Here is a 26,746-nt window from a genome sequence, read left to right as displayed (position 1 = left end):
AAGTAGAATCTTTCCATGTTCACCATCTATATATGATCAGTGGTAATACAACAAAATACTAATTGAGGCAAATACGTTTGGTCATATTCTGCTACAGTCGCTAGTGCACCGGAATATTTGAATTTTTTCTTCTTCTGTCATGTTAAGATCATGATTCACTTGATTTCAAGTGAATCACTTGTTGAATATCTATTTTCCATCACATATATCTCTCTTCTATGCAATTTCCAAACCAAGTCATGAGCGAGACTCATTTGTCAAGCACGGCAGACAGACACCTCTTTTAGTCAAATAAAGAAAGTCTACTGGTCCTGCTGGTGGGGTTATTATACCTTAGTCACCAAGGAAAAGTCTCTTCTCCGCTATATATACCAGTAATTTGATTCTAAGCACAGAGAATCCAACCAACTATCCTCAAGATGATGATGATGATGGGAGAAATGTGGCCTCAGCTGGGCTCAGTGATTGCCAGTGCCATGTTTGCATATGCCATGTTTCAACAATACTTTCCTTATCAACTTCGACGCCCTATCGAAAAATATACCCAGAAATTGTTCGGCTATGTGTACCCGTACATCCATATTTCCTTTGATGAGTATTCAGGCGAGTGGCGCACGCGCAGTGAACTCTTTACTACCATCCAAAGCTACCTCAGCACCAAGTCCTCTACAGAAGCGAAACGGCTGAAAGCTCAAGATGTCAAGGACAGCAAGTCTTTAGTCCTTGCCATGGATGATAATGAAGAGGTGACAGATGAGTTTCAAGGCATTAAGCTGTGGTGGGCTGCCAGGAAAAACGAGCCTATACAATCTTCATTCTCCTTCTATCCTCGGTCCGATGGGAAGAGACATTATAAGCTGACCTTCCACAGACGCCACCGCGATATAATCACGGGGTCTTATCTTGACCATGTAAGGAAACAAGGCAAGGCAATAGCAGTGCGCAACAGGCAAAGAAAGCTCTACATTAACAATCCAGCTGAGAATTGGTCTTATTACAAAGCAACTAAATGGAGCCATGTAGTTTTTGAGCACCCTGCAACATTTGAGACCATAGCAATGGAGCCGAAAAAGAAAGAGGAAATTGTCAATGACCTCATCAAGTTCAGCAAGGGGAAAGACTACTATACGAAAATAGGGAAGGCTTGGAAGCGGGGTTATCTTCTGTATGGGCCACCAGGCACTGGTAAGTCCACCATGATTGCTGCCATGTCTAACCTCATGAACTATGATGTTTATGATCTTGAGCTGACCACGGTGAAGAACAACACTGAGCTGAGGAAGTTGCTGATTGAGACTCCAAACAGGGCTATTATTGTGATTGAGGACATTGATTGCTCGCTTGATCTCACGGGGCAACGAAAGAAGAAGAAGGAGAAAGAGAAGGATGATGAAGATACAGAGGAAAATGATCCGATTAAAAAAATGAAGGGAAGAGAAGAAAGCAAACGAAGCGAGGTTACGTTATCCGGGCTATTGAACTTCATTGATGGTATCTGGTCAGCTTGTGGAGGTGAAAGAATCATTGTGTTTACCACTAATTTTGTGGACAAACTTGATCCTGCTCTCATAAGAAGAGGAAGGATGGACAAGCATATTGAATTGTCCTACTGTTGCTATGAAGCATTCAAAGTGCTTGCAAGGAACTATTTGGATCTAGAGTCGCATGAACTGTTTGGTACCATTGAACGGTTGTTGGGGGAGACCAACATGACTCCAGCTGATGTGGCAGAGAATTTGATGCCCAAATCTGATATAGAGGGTGCTGATTCTTGTTTGAAGGCCTTGATTGAAGCTCTCGAGACTGCAAAGGAGGAGGCAAGAGTGAAGGCTGAGGAAGAAATGAAACTGAAAGCAGAGGAAGAAGCCAAACTGAAGGCAGAGAAAGAAGCAAAATTGAAGGAAGAGGAAGAAGCAAAATTGAAGCCAGAGAAAGAAGAGAAGGAAAAGGTCGAGTCTGCTAAAGATGTGGTGAAATGTAAATTATGTAATGGAACATCAGCCAAACAAGATGGGAAAGAAAATGGAGTCATCCATTGAAGATGTGGAAAGAGACTCAAATAATCTGGAATTCTGCAATAAGAATTATTTAGAAGTTTTTACATTTTGCTTAGCAATTAATGATCATTTTTATAAGTTTTAATGAAATAAAAAGTTCATGTTTCACGGAACCACTGTAATTGTGGAAAACCCCGCAGCTGCCATCTCCAAGTTATTGCCGATAGAGCTAAGTCAAGGTTAATGGGTTGGCAGGGGAGGCTTCTTTCTATGGCTGGACGCACTCAACTTGTGCAATCTGTTTTTCAAAGTATGCTTCTTCATAGCTTTTCAGTGTATCATTGGCCTGCATACCTTGTGAAGAAGTTATCTACATGGGCGCGTAATTTTATATGGTCTGGAAATATTGAGACTCGGAAAATTGTCACTGTTACTTGGACTCAAGTTTGTGCTCCGAAAAAAGAGGGCGGGGTGGGTATTCGTGACCTGGCAACTCTTTATTCGGCAGCTGTTTTAAGGTTTGCATGGAACTCTTTCACTTCTTTGAGCCAATGGGGTGATTATATGCGAACTCGTTATCCTATATTATCTAGTTCCAAAGTGAGCTACCGCAAATCCTCAATCTGGCCAGGCTTCCGCTCTATTGCTCTTCATATCACCCACAATTGTCGTTGGATTATTGGAGATGGTCGTTCAGTGTCATTTTGGAAAGATAAATGGCTTCAAGATCCAATTTTGGATATGTTGGGTTTTTTCGACTGGTCAGGATTCAGTGATCTACGTGTGGCTGATTTCATCTCTGATCATTCTTGGCAGTTTCCCTCCTTTTTCCTAGATACCTTTCCAGACTTGTACAGGAAAATTTCTGATATCTGTCTCCCTTTAGACACTGAACCTGATATGCTCATTTGGGAGTCTACAGCCTCTGGAGAGTTATCCTTCACTGATTCTTATAACTTGCTTAGACGACACTTTATTTTGAGAGACTGGGCTTCTACTATTTGGCATTCTTTCATTCCTCCACGATTTTCTTTCTTGGCTTGGAGGATTCTCTTAGATCGCTTGCCCACTGATGATCGGCTGAAAAGAGGTGGGATTCCGATTGTGTCCATCTGCCAATTATGCAACAGTTCGGCAGAATCAGCTTTACACTTATTTTTACACTGCCCTTTCTCCCAACATCTTTGGGGATGGCTGGCAACTCAGTTTGGAACCTCATTTCCTGCTTATGACTCTCTGTTGGATTTTTGGGTTGGCTTTTGTCACAAGGGTTTTTCCCCTCAGCTTTATAATTTGTGGTTGGCAGCTGGTTTGCTTACTTTCATGGAAATTTGGAAGGCGCGAAATAGACTCAGGTTTGATAATCGTTCCCCTACTTTTTCTACACTGTGTTGTTCAATTATGGCATGGATTCGGCAATTCGGTTCTCTTGTTCCTGGTTACTATAAAGGCGTCCTGGATTCCCGCCTTCTCTCTTCCCTTGGGGTGTGCCCCAAGCCTCGTAAAGCGCCCAAGATCCAACGCGTCCTATGGCATCCCCCCTCCCTCCTTGGGTTAAAGTTAACACTGATGGTCTGGCGAAAGGTAATCCTGGTCCTGCAGCTTGTGGAGGAGTTTTTCGCGATGCTTCTGGGGTTTATTTAGGGAGTTTTTGCCAACCTCTGGGTTGCAATTCTTCCTTTTATGCTGAACTTTATGCTGTTATTGTGTCTATTGAAGTTGCTTTCACTAGAGGTTGGACTACTCTGTGGTTGGAAAGTGATTCTACTAGTGTTTTAGCATCTCTCTCCTCCAACTCTTTCTCTCCTCCATGGGACTTGAGAGTTAGATGGCAAAACTGCTTGAAGAACATTCAGCAAATGCAATTTCGTAGAACTCATATTTTTAGGGAAGGGAATGCAGCTGCAGATAAGATGGCAAACTTAGGTGTTTCAAAACACTCTTTTACCTGGTATCCTAGCCCTCCTGCAGAGCTTCACAAGTACTTGCAGGCGGATTTTTTGGGACTCCCAAGTTATCGCTTCACAGGTTGCTGAGATGATTATGTTCGTCTGCCTTTCTTGCCCGCTCCTTCTCAGAGGCTTTTATTCCCAGGAGGTCGTGCGCAAAGTTAGCTTCATATGCATCTACATGCAGGCGCAACCACAATTCTGGCATATTTCGTGTGTCCAGTTTTCACTTTGTGGCTGGTTTTTTCTTTTTGTAGATTTGTTCATGAGGGGGAAGTTTCCCTCTCTTTTATTTCGTTGTTAATTTTGTTTTATCTCTTGGACGATGTATTCTTCTTCTTTATTTTAATAAATTGAGTTGGGGGACGGGCGGTGGGTTCCCAGAGTGGGGCAGACCCTTCACCTTCGGGTTTGAGGGTGGGACTTGTGCCCTACATTGTCTGTCTCCGAGGAACTAATATCGCCTAATCCCTTTCTCCTTAAAAAAAAAAAAAAAAAAAAAAAAAAAAAAATGAAGTCTTGAAGGAATGTGCATGGTGCATGTTGAAGGAAAGATTATGACATCATTCGTATGTGATGTCAGGGTACTAATGAATTGGGTTTACGGTCGAGAATTTCTGAGTGGTTTACTAACCCATTTTGAAAGCAAATTCTTGGCCGGCCTTGAGCAAGGAGACAATGGGCAAAGAGACACATCCACCAGTAAATTATAGACTAGGATGCATAATGTATTCACATAGACACAGCATACACCAACGCACGCTCACCCTTCTTCGATCATTTATAGTTTTATACTAATATAACCTTCACCTAAACATAAACAAAATGCAACATACCCCATTCTGAACAAAACACAGAGGCAAAGCCCGACCACGTATGCTTAATTAAGTCCTTATTGAGTCTGTATTAGAAAGGCCCCCAATAAAGTATCTTAATTCTTGTATAAGCAAACCAACTATGCTCAAGAGGATGATGATGAGAGAAATGTGGTTGTGGCCTCAACTGGGCTCAGTGCTGGCAAGTATGATGTTTGCGTATGCCATGTTTAACCGATACTTTCCTTATCAACTTCCGAGCCATATTCAAAGATATACCTTAAAATGGTTTGGGTGTGTGTACCCTTGCATCCAAATTTCCTTTGATGAATATGGCGGCGAGTTGCACAAGCGCAGTGACATGTTCACTTCCATCCAAAGCTACCTCAGCACCAAGTCATCTACAGAAGCAAAACGGCTCAAAGCAAAAGAAGTCAAGGGTAGCAAGTCTCTAGTCCTTGTCATGGATGACAATGAAGAGGTGACTGATGAATTCCAAGGCATTAAGCTCTGGTGGGCTTCCAGGAAAAGCGCACCAAGGCAATCTTCATCATTTCCTTTCTATACTCAGTCTGATGAGAAGAGACGTTATAAGCTCACATTCCATAGACGCCACAGGGACATAGTCACAGGGTCTTACCTCGACCAAGTGAGAAAAGAAGGGAAGGCAACAGCAGTGAGTCATAGGCAAAGGAAGCTTTACATTAACAATCCTGTTTCTGGATACAAAACGAGGAAATGGAGCTCCGTAGCCTTTGATCACCCTGCAACATTTGAGAGATAGCAATGGAGCCAGAAAAGAAAGAGGAAATCATCAATGACCTCATGAAGTTCAGCAACGGGAAGGAGTACTATTATCAGAATCATCTTTCTTTGTCTTAAAAGATTTAAGGGTATACAAATCTTCTGTAATTTTCATTATCAATCAATACAATTCTCTCCAGATAATTTTTTTTTAAATAAATACAAGAATTATATAGTAATTTAGCTAACCACAAATATCTTATCTTCTCTCTTTGATTCAGACCTCACATTTTCACTTCTATGACAGAGAGCTCTATGACTTGAGATGGATACTCATCAACACAAAAAAACAGAACCATAGCAAAGTAGAATCTTTCACCTTCTATATGATCAGTGGTAATACAACAAAATACTAATTGAGGCAAATACGTTTGTCATATTCTGCTACAGTTCAATAGCGCACCGAAGTATTAAAATTCTGGTTTTTTTTTCTTCTTTATTATTAATAAAGTGAATAGGGGGACATGTAGTGGGTTCTTATAGTGGGGTATAACCTTTGCCTTCGGGTTTGAGGGTGGGACATGTTCCCTACATTGTTTGCCTCCGATAAGCTAATATCGCTTACTCCCCTTTCCTTAAAAAAAAAAAAAAAAAAAAAAAATTCCGGGTCATATTAAGATCATGGTTCGCTCGATTTCAAGTGAATCACATAATTACATCACATGTTTTACTGGGTACCAAGTCATGAGAGTGACTCATTTGTCAAGCAAGGCAGGCTTCACATTGAGATCTGTCAAGGACATACAGTTTCCTTCCGGTTTCCTTTAGTCAAATGACCTATGGACTAATTAAAAAAGACTACTGGGCCTGCTGGTGGGTTATTATAACTTAGTCACCAAGAAAAAGAGCCTCTTCTCCATTATATATACCAGTATCTTGATCTAAGCACAGAGAATCCAACCAACCATCCGCAAGATGATGATGATGGGAGAAATGTGGCCTCAGCTGGGCTCAGTGATTGCCAGTGCCATGTTTGCATATGCCATGTTTCAACAATACTTTCCTTATCAACTTCGAGGCCCTATTGAAAAATATACCCAGAAATTGTTCGGCTATGTGTACCCTTACATCCAAATTTCCTTTGATGAATATTCCGGCGAGTGGTTCAAGCGCAGTGAACTCTTTGCTACCATCCAAAGCTACCTCAGCACCAAGTCCTCTACAGAAGCGAAACGACTGAAAGCTCAAGATGTCAAAGACAGCAAGTCTCTAGTCCTTGCCATGGATGATAATGAAGAGGTGACAGATGAGTTTCAAGGCATTAAGCTGTGGTGGGCTTCTAGGAAAAACCCGCCTAAACAATCTTCATTCTCCTTCTATCCTCAGTCTGATGAGAAAAGACATTATAAGCTGACCTTCCACAGACGCCACCGCGATATAATCATGGGGTCTTATCTAGACCATGTGAGGAAACAAGGTAAGGCAATAGCAGTGAGCAACAGGCAAAGAAAGCTCTACATTAACAATCCTGCTCAGAATTGGTCTGGATACAAAGCAACTAAATGGAGCCCTGTAGTCTTTGAGCACCCTGCAACATTTGAGACCATAGCAATGGAGCCGAAAAAGAAAGAGGAAATTGTCAATGACCTCATCAAGTTCAGCAAGGGAAAAGACTACTATGCGAAAATAGGGAAGGCTTGGAAGCGGGGTTATCTCCTGTATGGGCCACCAGGCACTGGTAAGTCCACTATGATTGCTGCCATGTCTAACCTCATGAACTATGATGTTTATGATCTTGAACTGACCACGGTGAAGAACAACACTGAGCTGAGGAAGCTGCTGATTGACACTCCAAACAAGGCTATTATTGTGATTGAGGACATTGATTGCTCCCTTGATCTCACGGGGCAACGAAAGAAGAAGAAGGAGAAGGATGATGAAGATAAAGAAGAAAATGATCCGATTAAGAAAATGAGGGGAGGAGAAGAAAGCAAACCAAGTGAGGTTACGTTATCCGGGCTATTGAACTTCATTGATGGTATTTGGTCAGCTTGTGGAGGTGAAAGAATCATTGTGTTTACCACTAATTATGTGGACAAACTTGATCCTGCTCTCATAAGAAGAGGAAGGATGGACAAGCATATTGAATTGTCCTACTGTTGCTATGAAGCATTCAAAGTGCTTGCAAGGAACTATTTGGATATAGAGTCGCATGAACTGTTTGGTACCATTGAACGGTTGTTGGGGGAGACCAACATGACTCCAGCTGATGTGGCAGAGAATTTGATGCCCAAATCTGATATAGAGGGTGCTGATTCTTGTTTGAAGGCCTTGATTGAAGCTCTCGAGACTGCAAAGGAGGAGGCAAGAGTGAAGGCTGAGGAAGAAATGAGACTGAAAGCAGAGGAAGAAGCCAAACTGAAGGCAGAGAAAGAAGCAAAATTGAAGGAAGAGGAAGAAGCAAAATTGAAGGCAGAGAAAGAAGAGAAGGAAAAGGTCGAGTCTGCTAAAGATGTGGTGAAATGTAAATTATGTAATGGAACATCAGCCAAACAAGACGGGAAAGAAAATGGAGTCATCCATTGAAGATGTGGAAAGAGACTCAAATAATCTGGAATTCTGCAATAAGAATTATTTAGAAGTTTTACATTTTGCTTAGCAATTAATGATCATTTTTATAAGTTTTAATGAAATAAAAAGTTCATGTTTCACGGAACCACTGTAATGCCAATTGGAACAAGTTTATATATATGGAATGATTAAATTAGGAATCAGAAGAAATAAAGCAAGTTGCAGCCAGGGCCATATTGCTATTTAACTAGCAGTAGCAGGGTTTAAATCCACAAGCCTATGTTTTCAAGATTGAGAAATCTCTACAGCTAGAGAGCTTACCATGAATGAGTGAATGACCCCCAGGACTTCTTTAGAAAAGCTGTCACCTTCACCGGTTCACAGTTAATCTGCATCTATATATCCATTTTGTATTGGTGTATAATCTCATCCTGCAGCCAATGAGTAAAACGTATTAATAAAATGATTATACTTTCTCAATCAGAATAAATGAAAATTGACATAATTATATAATGTTATCTTGCAGTAACTTCATCACATGCAACGTTGCAACCACATACATTCATTTGATATGGGTCGAAAGATATCTTTTAAGCAAGGAGAAGATGAAGTCTTGAAGGAATGTGCATGGTGCATGTTGAAGGAAAGATTATGACATCATTGGTATGTCAGGGTAATTGGGTTTACAGTCAAGAATTTCTGAGTGGTTTACTAACCCATTTTGAAAGCAAATTCTTGGCCGGCCTTGAGCAAGGAGACAATGAGCAAAGAGACACATCCACCAGTTTTTTTTTTTTGGGTCTCCAACCCCAATTTATTGAGAGAAAGAGAAAAAAAGTTACAATGCATAATGTATTCACAGACGCATCATACACCAACCCACTCTCACCCTTCTTCGATCATTTATAGTTTTATACTAATATAACCTTCACTTAAACATAAATAAAATGCAACATACCCCATTCTGAACAAAACACAGAGGCAAAGCCCGAGCATGTATGCTTAATGAAGTCCTTATTGAGTCTGTATTAGAAAGGCCCCCAAACTCTATATATAAGTATCTTAATTCTTGTATAAGCAAACCAACTATGCTCAAGAGGATGATGATGAGAGAAATGTGGTTGTGGCGTCAACTGGGCTCACTGCTGGCAAGTATGATGTCTGCTTATGCCATGTTTCACCGATACTTTCCTTATCAACTTCCGAGCCATATTCAAAGATATACCTTAAAATGGTTTGGGTGTGTGTACCCTTACATCCAAATTTCCTTTGATGAATATGCCGGCGAGTTGCACAAGCGCAGTGAAGTGTTCACTGCCATCCAAAGCTACCTCAGCACCAAGTCATCTACAGAAGCAAAACAGCTCAAAGAAAAAGAAGTCAAGGGTAGCAAGTCCCTAGTCCTTGTCGTGGATGACAATGAAGAGGTGACTGATGAATTCCAAGGCATTAAGCTCTGGTGGGCTTCCAGGAAAACCGCACCTAGGCAATCTTCATCATTTCCTTTCTATCCTCAGTCTGATGAGAAGAGACGTTATAAGCTCACATTCCATAGACGCCACAGGGACATAATCACAGGGTCTTACCTTGACCATGTGAGAAAAGAAGGGAAGGCAATAGCAGTGAGTCATAGGCAAAGGAAGCTTTACATTAACAATCCTGCTTCTGGATACAAAACGAGGAAATGGAGCTCCGTAGCCTTTGATCACCCTGCAACATTTGAGAGCATAGCAATGGAGCCAAAAAAGAAAGAGGAAATCATCAATGACCTCATGAAGTTCAGCAACGGGAAGGAGTACTATGCTAAAATTGGGAAACCTTGGAAGCGGGGTTATCTTCTGTATGGGCCACCAGGCACCGGTAAGTCCACCATGATTACTGCCATGTCTAACCTCACGAACTATGATGTTTATGATCTTGAGCTGACAACAGTGAAGAGCAACACTGATCTGAGGAAGTTGCCGATTGACACGCCAAGTAAGGCTATTATTGTGATCGAAGACATTGATTGCTCACTTGATCTTACGGGCCAACGAAAGAAGAAGAAGGAGAAAGATGAAGAAGATAAAGAAAAAAAGGATCCAACTCGTAAAATGAGGGAAGGAGAAGAAAGCAAAGCAAGTCAGGTTACTTTGTCTGGGCTATTAAACTTCATTGATGGTATTTGGTCAGCTTGCGGAGGTGAAAGAACCATTGTGTTTACCACTAATTATGTGGAGAAACTTGATCCTGCACTGATAAGGAGAGGAAGGATGGACAAGCATATCAAATTGTCTCATTGTTGCTATGAAGCATTCAAAGTGCTTGCAAGGAACTACTTGAATTTAGATTCACATGAATTGTTCGGAAGCATTGAACCTTTGTTAGGGGAGACCAACTGACTCCAGCTGATGTGGCAGAGAATTTGATGCCTAAATCTAATGTAGAGGATGCCATCTCTTGTTTGAAGAAATTGATTGAAGCTCTAGAGATTGCGAAGGAGGAGGCAAGAGTGAAGGCTGAGGAAGAAGCAAGCAAGAAGGCAGTTAAGGATGCAAAAGTGAACGCAAAGAAAGAAGCAAAGTTGAAGGCAGAGGAAGAAGTAAAATTGAAGGCAGAGAAAGCAGAGAAGAAAACAGAGGAGTCTGCTAAAGATGAAGAGAAATGTATCGGAACATCAGCTAAACAAGATGCGAAAGAAAATGGAGTTATTGAAAATGAGGAAAAAAGTTGTATTATCTGCATAACTAAAACCTCCTGTTCCATTATCCATCCTGATCACTGTGTCTTTTCCAATGTTTAATAAGAATCATGTAATGGAGTTGTTTAACATTTTTCATAGCAATGATCATTTTTATGTTTTTGTTTCTCTGATTAAAATTTTATGTTGCATGGATTCACTCTAGGTCTCTAGTGCCAGTAAAAATTGAAAAACTTTTATATGAAATGCAGAGGTAGAATGCAAAAGCTTCATAGTTCAAGCAACTTTTAACCCTATATGGCTAGTTAGATGGGAAATTAAGTCCACAAAGCAAGCTTTAGGGTTTTAGTATTATGTCTAGCCTGTGATTTCAGAATGGGGAATCTCTAGAGGCTAGAGAGCTTACCATGAATGACCACAAGGATAGGGAAACCCAAGTTCACTTTCAAGTATTCAATTTCCATCTATCCCTCTCTCAATGTTTTGGTGAATTATCTCCATGTGTCCTGCAGCCAATGAACAAAAGTACTATTATTGCTGCTTGCTAAAATTAAGGACAAATTAGCTTGGCAGTAATTCACTTTTTTAATAAACGCATGCACACCAGTATGATCATCACATGCATTTATAATTATTATTATTTTTTTTTTTTTTTTTTTTTTTTTTTTATTTAAGGAGAAAGGGATTAGGCGATATTAGTTCCTCGGAGACAGACAATGTAGGGCACAAGTCCCACCCTCAAACCCGAAGGTGAAGGGTCTGCCCCACTCTGGGAACCCACCGCCCGTCCCCCAACTCAATTTATTAAAATAAAGAAGAAAAATACATCGTCCAAGAGATAAAACACAATTAACAACGAAATAAAAGAGAGGGAAACTTCCCCCTCATGAACAAATCTACAAAAAGAAAAAACCAGCCACATAAGTGAAAACTGGACACACGAAATATGCCAGAATTGTGGTTGCGCCTGCATGTAGATGCATATGAAGCTAACTTTGCGCACGACCTCCTGGGAATAAAGGCCTCTGAGAAGGAGCGGGCAATAAAGGCAGACGAACATAAACATCTCAGCAACCTGTGAAGCGATAACTTGGGAGTCCCAAAAAATCCGCCTGCAAGTACCTGTGAAGCTCTGCAGGAGGGCTAGGATACCAGGTAAATGAGTGTTTTGAAACACCTAAGTTTGCCATCTTATCTGCAGCTGCATTCCCTTCCCTAAAAATATGAGTTCTACGAAATTGCATTTGCTGAATGTTCTTCAAGCAGTTTTGCCATCTAACTCTCAAGTCCCATGGAGGAGAGAAAGAGTTGGAGGAGAGAGATGCTAAAACACTAGTAGAATCACTTTCCAACCACAAAGTAGTCCAACCTCTAGTGAAAGCAACTTCAATAGACACAATAACAGCATAAAGTTCAGCATAAAAGGAAGAATTGCAACCCAGAGGTTGGCAAAAACTCCCTAAATAAACCCCAGAAGCATCGCGAAAAACTCCTCCACAAGCTGCAGGACCAGGATTACCTTTCGCCAGACCATCAGTGTTAACTTTAACCCAAGGAGGGAGGGGGGATGCCATAGGACGCGTTGAATCTTGGGCGCTTTACGAGGCTTGGGGCACACCCCAAGGGAAGAGAGAAGGCGGGAATCCAGGACGCCTTTATAGTAACCAGGAACAAGGGAACCGAATTGCCGAATCCATGCCATAATTGAACAACACAGTGTAGAAAAAGTAGGGGAACGATTATCAAACCTGAGTCTATTTCGCGCCTTCCAAATTTCCATGAAAGTAAGCAAACCGGCTGCCAACCACAAATTATAAAGCTGAGGGGAAAAACCCTTGTGACAAAAGCCAACCCAAAAATCCAACAGAGAGTCATAAGCAGGAAATGAGGTTCCAAACTGAGTTGCCAGCCATCCCCAAAGGTGTTGGGAGAAAGGGCAGTGTAAAAATAAGTGCAAAGTTGACTCTGCCGAACTGTTGCATAATTGGCAGATGGACACAATCGGAATCCCACCTCTTTTCAGCCGATCATCAGTGGGCAAGCGATCTAAGAGAATCCTCCAAGCCAAGAAAGAAAATCGTGGAGGAATGAAAGAATGCCAAATAGTAGAAGCCCAGTCTCTCGAAATAAAGTGTCGTCTAAGCAAGTTATAAGAATCAGTGAAGGATAACTCTCCAGAGGCTGTAGACTCCCAAATGAGCATATCAGGTTCAGTGTCTAAAGGGAGACAGATATCAGAAATTTTCCTGTACAAGTCTGGAAAGGTATCTAGGAAAAAAGAGGGAAACTGCCAAGAATGATCAGAGATGAAATCAGCCACACGTAGATCACTGAATCCTGACCAGTCGAAAAAACCCAACATTTCCAATATTGGATCTTGAAGCCATTTATCTTTCCAAAATGACACTGAACGACCATCTCCAATAATCCAACGACAATTGTGTGTGATATGAAGAGCAATAGAGCGGAAACCTGACCAGATTGAGGATTTGCGGTAGCTCACTTTGGAACTAGATAATATAGGATAACGAGTTCGCATATAATCACCCCATTGGTTCAAAGAAGTGAAAGAGTTCCATGCAAACCTTAAAACAGCTGCCGAATTAAGAGTTGCCAGGTCACGAATACCCACCCCGCCCTCTTTTTTCGGAGCGCAAACTTGAGTCCAAGTAACAGTGACAATTTTCCGAGTCTCAATATTTCCAGACCATATAAAATTACGCGCCCATGTAGATAACTTCTTCACGAGGTATGCAGGCCAATGATACACTGAAAAGCTATGAAGAAGCATACTTTGAAAAACAGATTGCACAAGTTGAGTGCGTCCAGCCATAGAAAGAAGCCTCCCCTGCCAACCCATTAACCTTGACTTAGCTCTATCGGCAATAACTTGGAGATGGCAGCTGCGGGGTTTTCCACAAAAAATAGGAACTCCCAGATAAATAAAAGGTAGGCGCCCTGCATGAAAACCCAATATACGTTGAACTGTACCTTTCCTGTGACGAGACCTAGCTCCAAGATAGAAAGTGCTTTTCTCCGCATTAATGAATTGCCCTGAAGCTGCACTATAACGGTCAAAAAACCCACGCAGCCGTTTAAGAGAGTTTTTGTCCCCACGGCAAAACACCATGAGGTCATCTGCATATAACACATGAGACGGAGCAGTGCATTTCCTGGGAAAAGATATTGGCTTCAATTGACGGGTTTGGAGAAGTAAGTGAAGGCCCCGGCTAAGAGCCTCCTCAGCAAGACAGAATAGAAGTGGAGAAAGGGGATCTCCTTGTCTAACACCACGAGAACACGTAAAGAAACCTTGAGGAGAGCCATTGATTAAAAGAGATAGTCTTGCTGAGTGAAGAATAGAGCTGATCCAACTAGTGAAAGTGGGAGAGAACCCAAAATTACTTAAAACTCGGAGCAGAAAATCCCAGTTTAGAGTGTCAAACGCCTTTGCTATATCCACTTTGATTCCCACATTTCCACCATAAGCCTTTCGGTCCAATAAGTTAAAGCATTCCGAAACCATACCAATACAATGATTAATTCGCCTACCAGGCAGAAAAGCTGATTGCTGAGGAGAAATTATACGTGTAGCAATAGACCCCAAGCGAGAAGCCAAAATCTTAGGTATAATCTTGAAGAGAAAATTGGCTAAGGCAATTGGGCGAAACTGAGTAATAAGCTGAGCATTTGGGACTTTTGGAATGAGAACTAAAAAATTGCAATTCATGTTGGGGAGGATCCAGTTTTGAAGAAAAAATTGACGAACACATGCCACCACATCAGAACCAACAATATCCCAACAAGCTTGATAAAAAGACCCTGAAAAACCATCAGGCCCTGGAGCACTAGAACCATCCATAGAAAAGACTGCACTTCTAATTTCCTCTGATGTAGGAATTGCAGATAGCACCACATTTTCATCGTCAGTCACAAGAGATGGAATAACTGAACAAACCTCATCCACATTTGTAGAAGGGAGGAAATATCATAGAGATTCTGATAAAAAGCCACAGTATGTGCTGCAATGTCTGAAGGGTCAGTAAGTATCCTCTCCCCCACACGGATAGAAGACATTTGACTTTTGGCTGCACGAACCTTGGCGTAAGTATGGAAAAAAGATGTACTTCGATCCCCATCAGTAAACCACTTAACCCGAGCTCTATCTTTCCAATAAGTTTCTTGCATCCTCAGAGCATCTAAGACTGCAGACTTTGCAGCAATCTCATCCTCAAACCTTTGATCAGTCATGCCACGGGTCGCGATATCTTGTTGAATGTTGACTAAATTTTCACGAGCAGTAGCAACCTTTTGATGGACATTGCCGAAAACCGCTTTGTTCCAATCACGCAAACAATGTTTCAAAGCCTTTAATTTCTGCAAAGTAACAAACATTGGGCAGCCACAAAGTTGAAAGGAATTCCAACAATTAGACACTACTGCATGAAAATTTGGATGCTGCAACCACATAGACTGAAACTTGAAAGGCTTGGGACCACTTGGGGAGAGTTTCGAAGCAGAGAAAATCAATGGAGAATGATCAGAAGCAACGCGGGGAAGAGCAACACAACTAGTAAAAGGCCAAGCTTCAAACCAAGTGGTATCACAAAGACATCTATCCAAACGAAGCTCAACATGTCCACGGGTGCTCCAACCATTTGACCAAGTAAAGAACAAACCGGAAGTATCTAGATGAACAAAATCACAAGTATCAGACATACTTTGAAAATCTGCACAGGAGAGGCGAGAGGGAGATGGGCCTCCTGATTTTTCATGGGCTCCTAACACAGCGTTGAAGTCCCCGATTACCATCCATGGGATAGACGTTTGAGGACGAAGAGCATTAAGATCTTGCCATAAATCCCTGCGTTTGATATAAGAGGTAGAAGCATATACAAAAGAAAGTTGACTGGGATCATTGTCAAAAGGAACCTGTATTGTAACCTGCTGTTCGGAGTTGGAAATAATCGCCGGATTAGGAATATGAGAACCCTTCAACAGCCAAAGATTTGGAAGAGCCGCTCCACAGTCATTAGTTGCAACAAGATCCAAATTCAAAGAAGACCAAAAAACTGCTGAGATTGAGGTGAACTTAATCTTTGGCTCAGCAATGCAAACAAGATCAGGTTTGTGAATATGGCAAATATTAGAAAGCTCGGATTGGGAGTCATTGTTTCCTATTCCCCTAATATTCCAATAAAGGACCTTCATTGATTGTACTTTTTATTCTTTCTTCTGTCCCTCTTTGGATAAGGAGTTTCACGATCAAGAGCTAGAGTAGCTTGTCGTCTTTGTTTTTTCTGTTGAGACTTTGAGATAACCGGAGTGAAACCATTTTCAGTATTTTCATTAACTCCTTGACCAGTAATTAATGCGACATCCTTGGCTAAAGTTGCAACATGTTCAAATCCCGGGGGAGCACCCGCAGGTAAATCAACCAGATCAATCAGACTTTCCTCTTCCACCATATCATGCCAACTCTGACCACTATGTGAAGAGAGGGGGTTGGTTGGCTGGGCACTGTATGTCTTTTGCTCCATATTGGAGTTCACCTCTTCATCGCACATTTCATTATCACTGTCAACTTCATCATCTCCATCAGTAATGTGAACCGTAGGGTCCTCCAAACTAGTTGTTCCAACAACTGGAGCAAATTCATTAGGAATAGTGTCAACCACTGCTTCAGTTTCCTTGCTTGCAAGGATGGTAAACTTATTCTTATTGATCAGAGGAGACATGTTGCCTTTACAACTTTCAGGCTTCCTGTTGACTATGGGTTCATTAATGACCAGCTCAGCAATACAATCCAGTTCCTGGTCAACGGCCTCAGTGAGAACATCTTCTACAAATTTAGTAATCTGATCATTGTTTGCAACCTCAGGGGAGTGTTGCACCTGAGGGGTAGTGTTCAAATTTTGGTCAGAAACCTTGTTTACCGCCGTCTTGGGACGATACTCTTGATGCCCAATGCGAGAAGTTTTTTAGCAACCTTATGTTCTTGAGCATTTTGCTCATTGTTAGAGCTCTTCAAGAACCTGCATTGATCAACCATGTGGCCAACCTTCCCACAATGAGTACACACATTCTCATAGACCACTTCAATCGGAAAACAATGAGTTTCCCGCTCCACCATCAAAGAAGGTGGTAGGTCACCTGCCAGATCCACATCAATCAAGACTCGAGCAAAATACCCGAATTGCCTTTCCCTTGTGGCTTTATCAATTTGCAATGGAGTTCCGACACCCCGAGCGATTTCCATGAGATGTTGTTGGTGCCAATAATCTTGACTCAGTCCATAAATCCTGACCCAAATTTGGGCATGAGTTTGAGGAAATGTATCTCCTGGTACAAAGTCCGGTGATAAGGGTGGGATGTCTATTAAGCAAAACTGAGCAATCCACGTTATTGCTAATTCCCAATTTATAGTCTGGTGAAAATCTGGAAAACACATGGTGCCCATATTGTATTGGATTCCCTAAGACCATAGAAGAGTGGTTCCTCCACAGATTCTGTATCATTCTGTAAGGAGAGGAGTTCAAGAAAGAATGTGCATGATGTTGAAATGAAAGATCATGACATCATTAGGATATGATGTCATGGTACTAATAATTTTCAATACGTTTCCAGGGAGTTTCCTAGTAATTTACAGTTGGTTTCCCTGACCCAATTCGCAACCATGCCAAAGTAGTCCACACAGCCTTTGCCGACCCTAAAGCATGGAGACAAATCCACCAGTCAATTCTACACCAGAATGCTTATTGTATTCACACAAAAACAACCCACAATGACTCACTCTCCCTTTTTCCTACAAAACAATATAACCTTCACCTAAACATTCACAAAATTGCAACACGCCCCATTCTGAACAAAAACAAGCAAGCACTGAAGACTCAAAGTTGAAGCTCCAGCAGACATGTTTGCTCATCTAGGTTCCGCAATAGGTGCCTTGGTGTGCAGTTATTAAAACTGCCAAGGTACTAACAGTAGATCTCAGAATGTAATCCAAAAGAGCCAAAAGAGCGTGAGGAACAACTTGAACACCATTTGGTATTGAATAACTCAAAATCGCATATCAGCAGAATAATAGCAATGAATGCATCAACAAAAGGATCTAAATTTTGCATTAACATTGAGGAATAGGAAACTAATTAAAGCTGCAACGTTAATTTAACCATGTAACTGAGAATGTAACTGATACCACCGGAGAACTAACCTGAGCAATGCAATCTTTCATCATCAGCATCCATCAAATTCATCTCAGATGAGTCTGGAGCAAAACTGAAGTTAAATATCTATGTACTACATGCTTATTACTAGCTACTGCAAACAAGTTAAAAGTTTTTAACTGCCGTGTTCAAAAATTAGTGTGCATGCATCTTAGCATCAGAATCATTACTTTCTTCAGTTATATTTATGATCATACCGTACGTACGGAGGCAATAGCCAGCTAGACCCTAGTTGACCCGGAATCTTCTTAGTCATCGTCTACTCATTGCAAAAGTTGTATAGTTGTGTGGCTCCTTCCTGGAAAACGTACACAAGAAACCAAACGCCAAGCAGCAAATTAGAATCTTTCTATCTTCACCTACGCTATGAGATCACTCAGATGATTAGTGGGTATTACATCATCACGTCTCCGAAAATAAAGAGAAAAACCATGTCATATTAGGGTCACATGGATTGAAAACTAAGGATGAAGTGATGTCAAAAAAGACAGAGAGACAGAGAGAGAAGCAAAACAAGTTAAAGGCAGGGAAAGAAGAGAAGTGGAAAAATGAGGGTATTGAACATCAAGATAACCCCTTGAACAAGTTGTTTATCATACAATAAGTTACTGTCAACTACATGTCTATTTCAAACAAGCTGTGCCGTGTGCGACTTTTGTTTCTCTATTATCAGAATCATGTTTCTTTGTTCACAGCAAGTTGTCTTAAAAAATTTAAGGTATACAAATCTTCTGTAATTTTCATTATCAATCAATACAATTCTCTCCAGATAATTTATTTTTTAAAAATAAAAAATAAAATAAAAACAACAATCATATGGTAATTTGGCTGACCACAAATAACTTCTTTCATTCACACATCTTATCTTCTCTATCTGATTCACACCTCACATTTGCACTTCCATGACAGAGAGCTCTATGACTTGAGATGGACCCAGGAAATATTAAGTACTCATCAATAGAAAAAAAAGAGAACCATAGCCAAGTAGAATCTTTCATGTTCTCCTTCTATGTGATCAGTGGTAATACAACAAAATACTAATTGAGGCAAATACGTTACTCATATTCTGCTACAGTTCAATAGTGCACTGAAGTATTAAATTCCGGGTCATATTAAGATCATGGTTCGCACGATTTCAATTGAATAACATAATTCCATCACATGTTTTACCGGTCTCTCTCTTCTATGGAATTTCCATACCAAGTCATGAGAGTGATTCAAGCAAGGCAGGCTTCACATTGAGATCTGTCAAGGACATACACTTGTGGTTTCTTTTAGTCAAATGACGTATGGATTAATTAAGAAAAACTATGGTGGGGTTATTACAACTTGGTCACCAAGAAAAAGAACCTCTTCTCCGTTATATATACCAGTATCTTGATTCTAAGCACAGAGAATCCAACCAACCATCCTCAAGATGATGATGATGGGAGAAATGTGGCCTCAGCTGGGCTCAGTGATTGCCAGTGCCATGTTTGCATATGCCATGTTTCAACAATACTTTCCTTATCAACTTCGAGGCCCTATCGAAAAATATACCCAGAAATTGTTTGGCTATGTGTACCCCTACATCCAAATTTCCTTTGATGAATATACTGGCGAGTGGTACAAGCGCAGTGAACTCTTTGCTACCATCCAAAGCTACCTCAGCACCAAGTCCTCTACTGAAGCGAAACGGCTGAAAGCTCAAGATGTCAAAGACAGCAAGTCTCTAGTCCTTGCTATGGATGATAATGAAGAGGTGACAGATGAATTTCAAGGCATTAAGCTGTGGTGGGCTTCCAGGAAAAACGCGCCTAAACAATCTTCATTCTCCTTCTATCCTCAGTCTGATGAGAAGAGACATTATAAGCTGACCTTCCACAGACGCCACCGCGATATAATCATGGGGTCTTATCTAGACCATGTGAGAAAACAAGGCAAGGCAATAGCAGTGAGCAACAGGCAAAGAAAGCTCTACATTAACAATTCAGCTCAGAATTGGTCTTATTACAAAGCAACTAAATGGAGCCCTGTAGTCTTTGAGCACCCTGCAACATTTGAGACCATAGCAATGGAGCCGAAAAAGAAAGAGGAAATCGTCAATGACCTCATCAAGTTCAGCAAGGGAAAAGAATACTATGCGAAAATAGGGAAGGCTTGGAAGCGGGGTTATCTCCTGTATGGGCCACCAGGCACTGGTAAGTCCACTATGATTGCTGCCATGTCTAACCTCATGAACTATGATGTTTATGATCTTGAGCTGACCACGGTGAAGAACAACACTGAGCTGAGGAAGTTGCTGATTGACATCCCAAACAAGGCTATTATTGTGATTGAGGACATTGATTGCTCGCTTGATCTCACGGGGCAACGAAAGAAGAAGAAGGAGAAGGATGATGAAGATAAAGAAGTGATGGGCAGTCCCTCCTTAATGGAGGAGGAAATCCATGTGGTGATTTACCACATGAGGAATGCATGGGTTGGAATATTCAAAGAAGGTAGATAGCAAGCCATCTTGGAAGGTAGGTAGCAAGCCATCTTGGAAGGTAGGTAGCTAGCCATCTTTGAAGTTAGGCATGCCAAACTTGGAAGAAGACTTGACTTTGCTTCCAATTGCATGCCACATCCATGAACCCAATTGCCTATAAATAGGCATGTAAGGTTGTAGCAAAAATAACCAAAGGCAAGAGTCATCCAAACTAATAGAGTTTGAGATAGTAGTGAGATCCTCACTTGAGAGATTAGTGAGAAGAAAATTCCTCTTGAGAGATAGAGTGTGTGTTACCACTTTGGTGAAGTTTAGTCACCAAAGTGAGATTGCCTTGTAATCCCATTATTTATATAGTGGAAGAGAGTATTACTACTGCCCCGAGGACGTAGGCACATTTGCTGAACCTCGTTAAATATTGTGTCTTCTTTTATTCATTTGTTGCTATTCCGCAAATCACACGAGAGGTGGGAAAAGTTAGATCCTGGGATAACCAATTATCCATTGGCCTTGTATTAAGGCAGCCCTTCTTTCCCAACAAGTGGTATCAGAGCCCGGCGCTCATTGTTGGTGGCATCTCGTAGTGATCAAGATGGCAGAGTCGTCATCGGCAGCAACAATGGTTAAGTTGACATCATCGAATTACTCCATTTGGAAGCCCAGAATGGAAGACATCCTTTACTGCAAGGATATGTACGAGCCTCTTCAAAATGGTGGAGAGAAGCCAGCAGGCAAGACTGACAAAGACTGGAGCATCCTGAACAGAAAAGCTGTTGCAGGAATTCGTCAATGGGTTGATGAAAGTGTTTTTCATCATGTTGCACAGGAAACCAATGCCTACTCAATGTGGACAAAGTTGGAGTCCATGTACGAGAGAAAGACCGCACAAAACAAAGCCTCGTTCATTCGGCGGTTGGTGAACACAAAGTACAGGGATGGTCAAAGTGTTTCGGAACACTTGAGCGACTTCCAAGGCATGGTGAATCAATTGACGAATATGAAGATGGTACTTGATGATGAGTTGCAAGCACTATTGTTACTAAGCTCGTTGCCAGATAGCTGGGACACGTTGGTGGTGTCATTAAGCAACTCAGCTCCTCAAGGTGTTCTCACACTAAGCACTGTAAAAGACAGCATGTTCAATGAAGAAGCAAGGAGGAAGGAGCAAGGAATATCGATCGAGTCAGAAGCCCTCGTCACCAACAACCGTGGAAGCAGTAGAAAATTCCACAACCGAGGCAAATTGAAAGATCGATCAAAAGACAAGTTCGCCCCAAAGAAGGACATCGAATGTTTTCACTGTGGTGGAAAAGGCCACATAAAGAAGGATTGCAGGAGGCTTAAGAGAGAGCAAGCTGGGAAAGGTGGTGCCAGAGACACAGCTTTTACTACCTCATACGAAGAAGAGGTACTCATCATTTATGGAGAGGGTCAGGTTAATTTGACATCTCAAGATACATGTTGGATCATCGATTCTGGTGCATCATTTCATGTAACCTCACGAAGGGAGTTCTTTACATCCTACAATACTGGAAATTTCGGTAATGTCAGGATGGGAAATGATAAGAGGTCCAAGATCGTGGGAAGGGGAGATATTTCCCTTGAAACCAACACAGGCCACTGCTTGGTTCTCAAGGATGTGAGACACGTTCCAGACATGCGTCTCAACTTGATCTCCACAGGATTACTTGATGATGAAGGCTGCACAAGTGTCTTTGGTGATGGAAAATGGAGGCTCAGTAATGGTCCAGAAATTCTAGCCCGAGGGAGGAAAGAGAACACTCTCTACACGACTTATGCAAAAATCTGTAGTGGGTATGCAGTTACACTCGGAGAAGATTCGCCGGCCGAGCTATGGCACAAGCGGCTCGGTCACATTAGCGAGAAGGGACTTACTGTTCTAGCCAAAAGAGAGGTATTAACTGGTGTCAATGTTAAAGATATGCCTCTAAAACCATGTACGCATTGCTTGGCTGGAAAGCAACATAGAGCTTCATTCCATCGTTCTCCTGCACCAAGAAAATCCAATGTTTTGGATGTTGTACATTCTGATGTGTGTGGTCCCATGACCACAAATACTCTAGGAGGTGCAAGATACTTCGTCACCTTCATTGATGATCATTCCAGGAAGGTATGGGTTTATGCACTGAAAGCTAAAGATCAAGTGCTCGAAGTATTTAAGCAATTTCATGCCAAAGTTGAACGAGAAACAGGCAGCACATTAAAATGCATTCGCACCGACAACGGGGGAGAGTACATAGGGGCGTTCAGGCACTATTGCAAAAGTAACGGAATCAGGCATGAACGATCTGTTCCAAAGACTCCTCAGCACAACGGAGTGGCCGAGAGGATGAACAGAACTATTGTTGAAAGAATCAGAACAATGTTATCTCATGCTAAGTTGCCCAAGAGCTTTTGGGGTGAAGCTCTAATGACTGCAGTTGATGTGATCAACCTTTCTCCCTCAGCTCCATTAAATGGTGACGTGCCAAACATGTTTTGGACCGGAAAAGATGTCTCATACAATCATTTGAAGGTATTTGGCTGCAAAGCATTTGTTCATATTCCCAAAGATGAAAGATCAAAAATCGATAGCAAGTCGAAAGAATGCATATTTCTGGGATATGGAAATGAAGAATATGGGTACAGGCTATGGGATCCTGTCAATAAGAAGATTGTCAGAAGCAGAGATGTTGTCTTCTTCGAAGATCTGAACATCGAAGATACTCAGAAGACTGAGAAGCCTAAACAACCCAGAGAATATCCGATGAACCCGGATAAAGTTCCTCCGCAAACAAACCAGGATGGCCGGAGAGATACCGAAGATGTCGGTGATGCAGCAAATGACCCGATGATTAATGATCCAGTTGATGATGCAACTAATGATGAGGAAGAGGCACCGACCCCTCGAAGATCACTCAGGGAACGCAGACCCTCAAACAGATACCCTCTACATGAGTTCGTTACTCTCACAGATGGAGGAGAGCCAGAGTCTTATGAAGAAGCTCTGACAGATGACCACAAGGGGGAGTGGTTGGAAGCCATGCAAGAAGAAATTAAGTCCTTGCATGAGAACCAGACTTATGAGCTGGTGGAGTTACCAAAAGGTAAGAGAGCACTCAGAAACAAATGGGTGTATAGATTGAAGACTGAGGAGAATAGCTCACGACCCAGATTCAAGGCAAGACTGGTCGTTAAAGGTTTCAATCAGAAAAAGGGAGTTGACTTTGAAGAAATTTTCTCGCCCGTGGTAAAGATGACGTCTATCCGGGTGGTACTTGGTTTGGCTGCAAGTTTAAATCTGGAGATTGAACAACTTGATGTGAAGACGGCTTTCCTTCACGGTGACCTTGAAGAGGAAATTTACATGGAGCAGCCAGAAGGATTCAAAGTCAAAAGCAAGGAAGATCTAGTCTGCAAACTGAAAAAGAGTTTGTATGGACTAAAGCAGGCGCCGCGACAATGGTACAAGAAGTTCGATTCCTTCATGATTGAGCAAGGATATCAGAGGACAACTTCAGACCATTGTGTATTTGTGAAGAATTTCTCAGGAGGTGACTTCATCATACTACTCTTGTATGTTGATGACATGTTGATCGTAGGACAAGATGGTGACAAGATTAGCAAACTGAAGAAAGAGCTCAGTAAGTCTTTTGCTATGAAAGACTTGGGACCAGCAAAGCAAATTCTTGGTATGAATATTACCCGCGATAAACAGAATGGGAAGCTGTGGTTATCACAAGAAAAATATATCGAGAAGGTATTGGAGCGGTTCCACATGGAGAAAGCAAAGCCAGTTGCTACTCCACTTGCTAGTCACTTTAAGCTCAGCTCGAAGCAGAGTCCTACAAGTGAGAAAGAAGAGGAAGAAATGGTGAAGGTGCCATATGCCTCAGCGGTAGGAAGCCTGATGTATGCAATGGTGTGTACAAGACCAGACATAACACACGCAGTTAGTGTTGTTAGCAGATTTCTGTCTAATCCAGGCAAAGAGCATTGGAATGCTGTGAAGTGGATTCTTAAATATCTCAAAGGTACTTCCAAAATGGGTTTATGCTTTGGAAGTGGGAAGCCTGAACTGATAAGCTATACAGATGCAGATATGGCCGGAGATGTTGACTCAAGAAAGTCTACATCAGGATACCTGATTACATTTTCAGGGGGAGCTGTCTCATGGAAATCAAAGCTACAAAAATGTGTTGCTTTGTCAACTACAGAAGCGGAGTTCATAGCAGCTACGGAAGCCTGCAAAGAAATTTTGTGGATGAAGAAATTCCTACAGGAATTGGGCCATAAGCAACAAAACTATGTTCTGCATTGTGATAGTCAAAGCGCAATTCATCTGAGTAAGAATTCGAGTTTTCACTCGAAGTCAAAGCACATTGATGTGAGGTATCACTGGATACGTGATGTGCTGGAAGCCAAGCAACTACAGCTTGAGAAGATTCACACAGATGAGAACAGTTCAGATATGATGACAAAGTCCTTACCAAAGGACAAGTTTGAGTTTTGCAGAAGCGCGTCAGGATTGACGCATCCCTCCATCTAAGTCGGGAGGGGGAGATTGATGGGCAGTCCCTCCTTAATGGAGGAGGAAATCCATGTGGTGATTTACCACATGAGGAATGCATGGGTTGGAATATTCAAAGAAGGTAGATAGCAAGCCATCTTGGAAGGTAGGTAGCAAGCCATCTTGGAAGGTAGGTAGCTAGCCATCTTTGAAGTTAGGCATGCCAAACTTGGAAGAAGACTTGACTTTGCTTCCAATTGCATGCCACATCCATGAACCCAATTGCCTATAAATAGGCATGTAAGGTTGTAGCAAAAATAACCAAAGGCAAGAGTCATCCAAACTAATAGAGTTTGAGATAGTAGTGAGATCCTCACTTGAGAGATTAGTGAGAAGAAAATTCCTCTTGAGAGATAGAGTGTGTGTTACCACTTTGGTGAAGTTTAGTCACCAAAGTGAGATTGCCTTGTAATCCCATTATTTATATAGTGGAAGAGAGTATTACTACTGCCCCGAGGACGTAGGCACATTTGCTGAACCTCGTTAAATATTGTGTCTTCTTTTATTCATTTGTTGCTATTCCGCAAATCACACGAGAGGTGGGAAAAGTTAGATCCTGGGATAACCAATTATCCATTGGCCTTGTATTAAGGCAGCCCTTCTTTCCCAACAAGAAGAAAATGAACCGATTAAAAAAATGAGGGGAGGAGAAGAAAACAAACCAAGTGAGGTTACATTATCCGGGCTATTGAACTTCATTGATGGTATCTGGTCAGCTTGTGGAGGTGAAAGAATCATTGTGTTTACCACTAATTTTGTGGACAAACTTGATCCTGCTCTCATAAGAAGAGGAAGGATGGACAAGCATATTGAATTGTCCTACTGTTGCTATGAAGCATTCAAAGTGCTTGCGAGGAACTATTTGGATCTGGAGTCACATGAACTGTTTGGTACCATTGAACGGTTATTGGGGGAGACCAACATGACTCCAGCTGATGTGGCAGAGAATTTGATGCCCAAATCCGATATAGAGGGTGCTGATTCTTGTTTGAAGGCCTTGATTGAAGCTCTCAAGAGTCAAGACGGCAAAGGAGGAGGCAAGAGTGAAGGCAGAGGAAGAAGTGAAACTGAAGGCAGAGGAAGAAGCCAAACTGAAGGCAGAGAAAGAAGCAAAATTGAAGGAAGAGGAAGAAGCAAAATTGAAGGCAGAGAAAGAAGAGAAGGAAAAGGTTGAGTCTGTTAAAGAAGAAGTGAAGTGTAAATTATGTAATGGAACATCAGCCAAACAAGATGGGAAAGAAGATGGAGACATCCATTGAAGATGTGGAAAGAGACACAAACAATCTGGAATTCTTCATAACTAGAACTGGGGGTTAAAGTAGTGTGCAATAAGAATTATTTAGAAGTTTTTACATTTTGCTTAGCAATTAATGATCATTTTTATGAGTTTTAAGGAAATAAAAAATTCATGTTTCACGGAACCATTGTAATGCCAATTGAAACCTAAAAATTATTTATAATCTTACTATGCAAAGCTGAAGTAACAGTGCAAAAGCTTCATCATTCAACAACTCAACCATATATATGGAATGATTAAATTGGGAATCTGAAGAGATAAAGCAAGTTTCAGCCAGGCCATATTACTATTTAACTAGCAGTAGCAGGGTTTAAATCCACAAGCCTATCTTTTCAAGATTGGGAAATCTCTAGAGCAAGAGAGCTTACCATGAATGAGTGAATGACCCCCAGGACTTCTTTAGAAAAGCTGTCACCTTCACTGGTTC

At 41.5% G+C, this 26,746-nt stretch overlaps 2 protein-coding genes and 1 pseudogene across 3 annotated transcripts; all 3 read left to right on the top strand.

Moving 5' to 3' along the window:
- Positions 1-410: 410 nt before the first annotated feature.
- Positions 411-26,549, top strand: LOC112188983 (AAA-ATPase ASD, mitochondrial). 2 transcript variants are annotated; one of them, XM_024328232.2, is made up of 3 exons: positions 411-422; positions 6,481-7,863; positions 26,054-26,549. In XM_024328232.2, exons 1-3 carry the CDS (start codon positions 420-422, stop codon positions 26,279-26,281), a joined length of 1,614 nt encoding a protein of 537 aa, XP_024184000.1. In that variant the 5' UTR covers positions 411-419; the 3' UTR covers positions 26,282-26,549. The 2 variants fall into 2 exon arrangements, with proteins under 2 accessions (XP_024184000.1, XP_024184001.1); XM_024328233.2 differs by lacking the exon at positions 26,054-26,549 and having other exon boundaries at positions 6,481-8,137.
- On the top strand, positions 4,455-5,875 carry LOC121051667 (AAA-ATPase ASD, mitochondrial-like). Its single transcript, XM_040514535.1, has one exon. The coding sequence runs from the start codon at positions 4,904-4,906 to the stop codon at positions 5,543-5,545; it is 642 nt and encodes a 213-aa protein (XP_040370469.1). The 5' UTR covers positions 4,455-4,903; the 3' UTR covers positions 5,546-5,875.
- LOC112187645 lies at positions 9,117-10,904 on the top strand (annotated as a pseudogene).
- Positions 26,550-26,746: the final 197 nt, after the last annotated feature.

The sequence above is a fragment of the Rosa chinensis genome, chromosome 2 (genome assembly GCF_002994745.2).
Source record: "Rosa chinensis cultivar Old Blush chromosome 2, RchiOBHm-V2, whole genome shotgun sequence".
In the NCBI taxonomy this organism is placed as follows: domain Eukaryota; kingdom Viridiplantae; phylum Streptophyta; class Magnoliopsida; order Rosales; family Rosaceae; genus Rosa; species Rosa chinensis.
The sequence above is the reverse complement of the archived record's forward strand: the minus strand, read 5'-3'. Positions and strand labels throughout refer to the sequence as shown.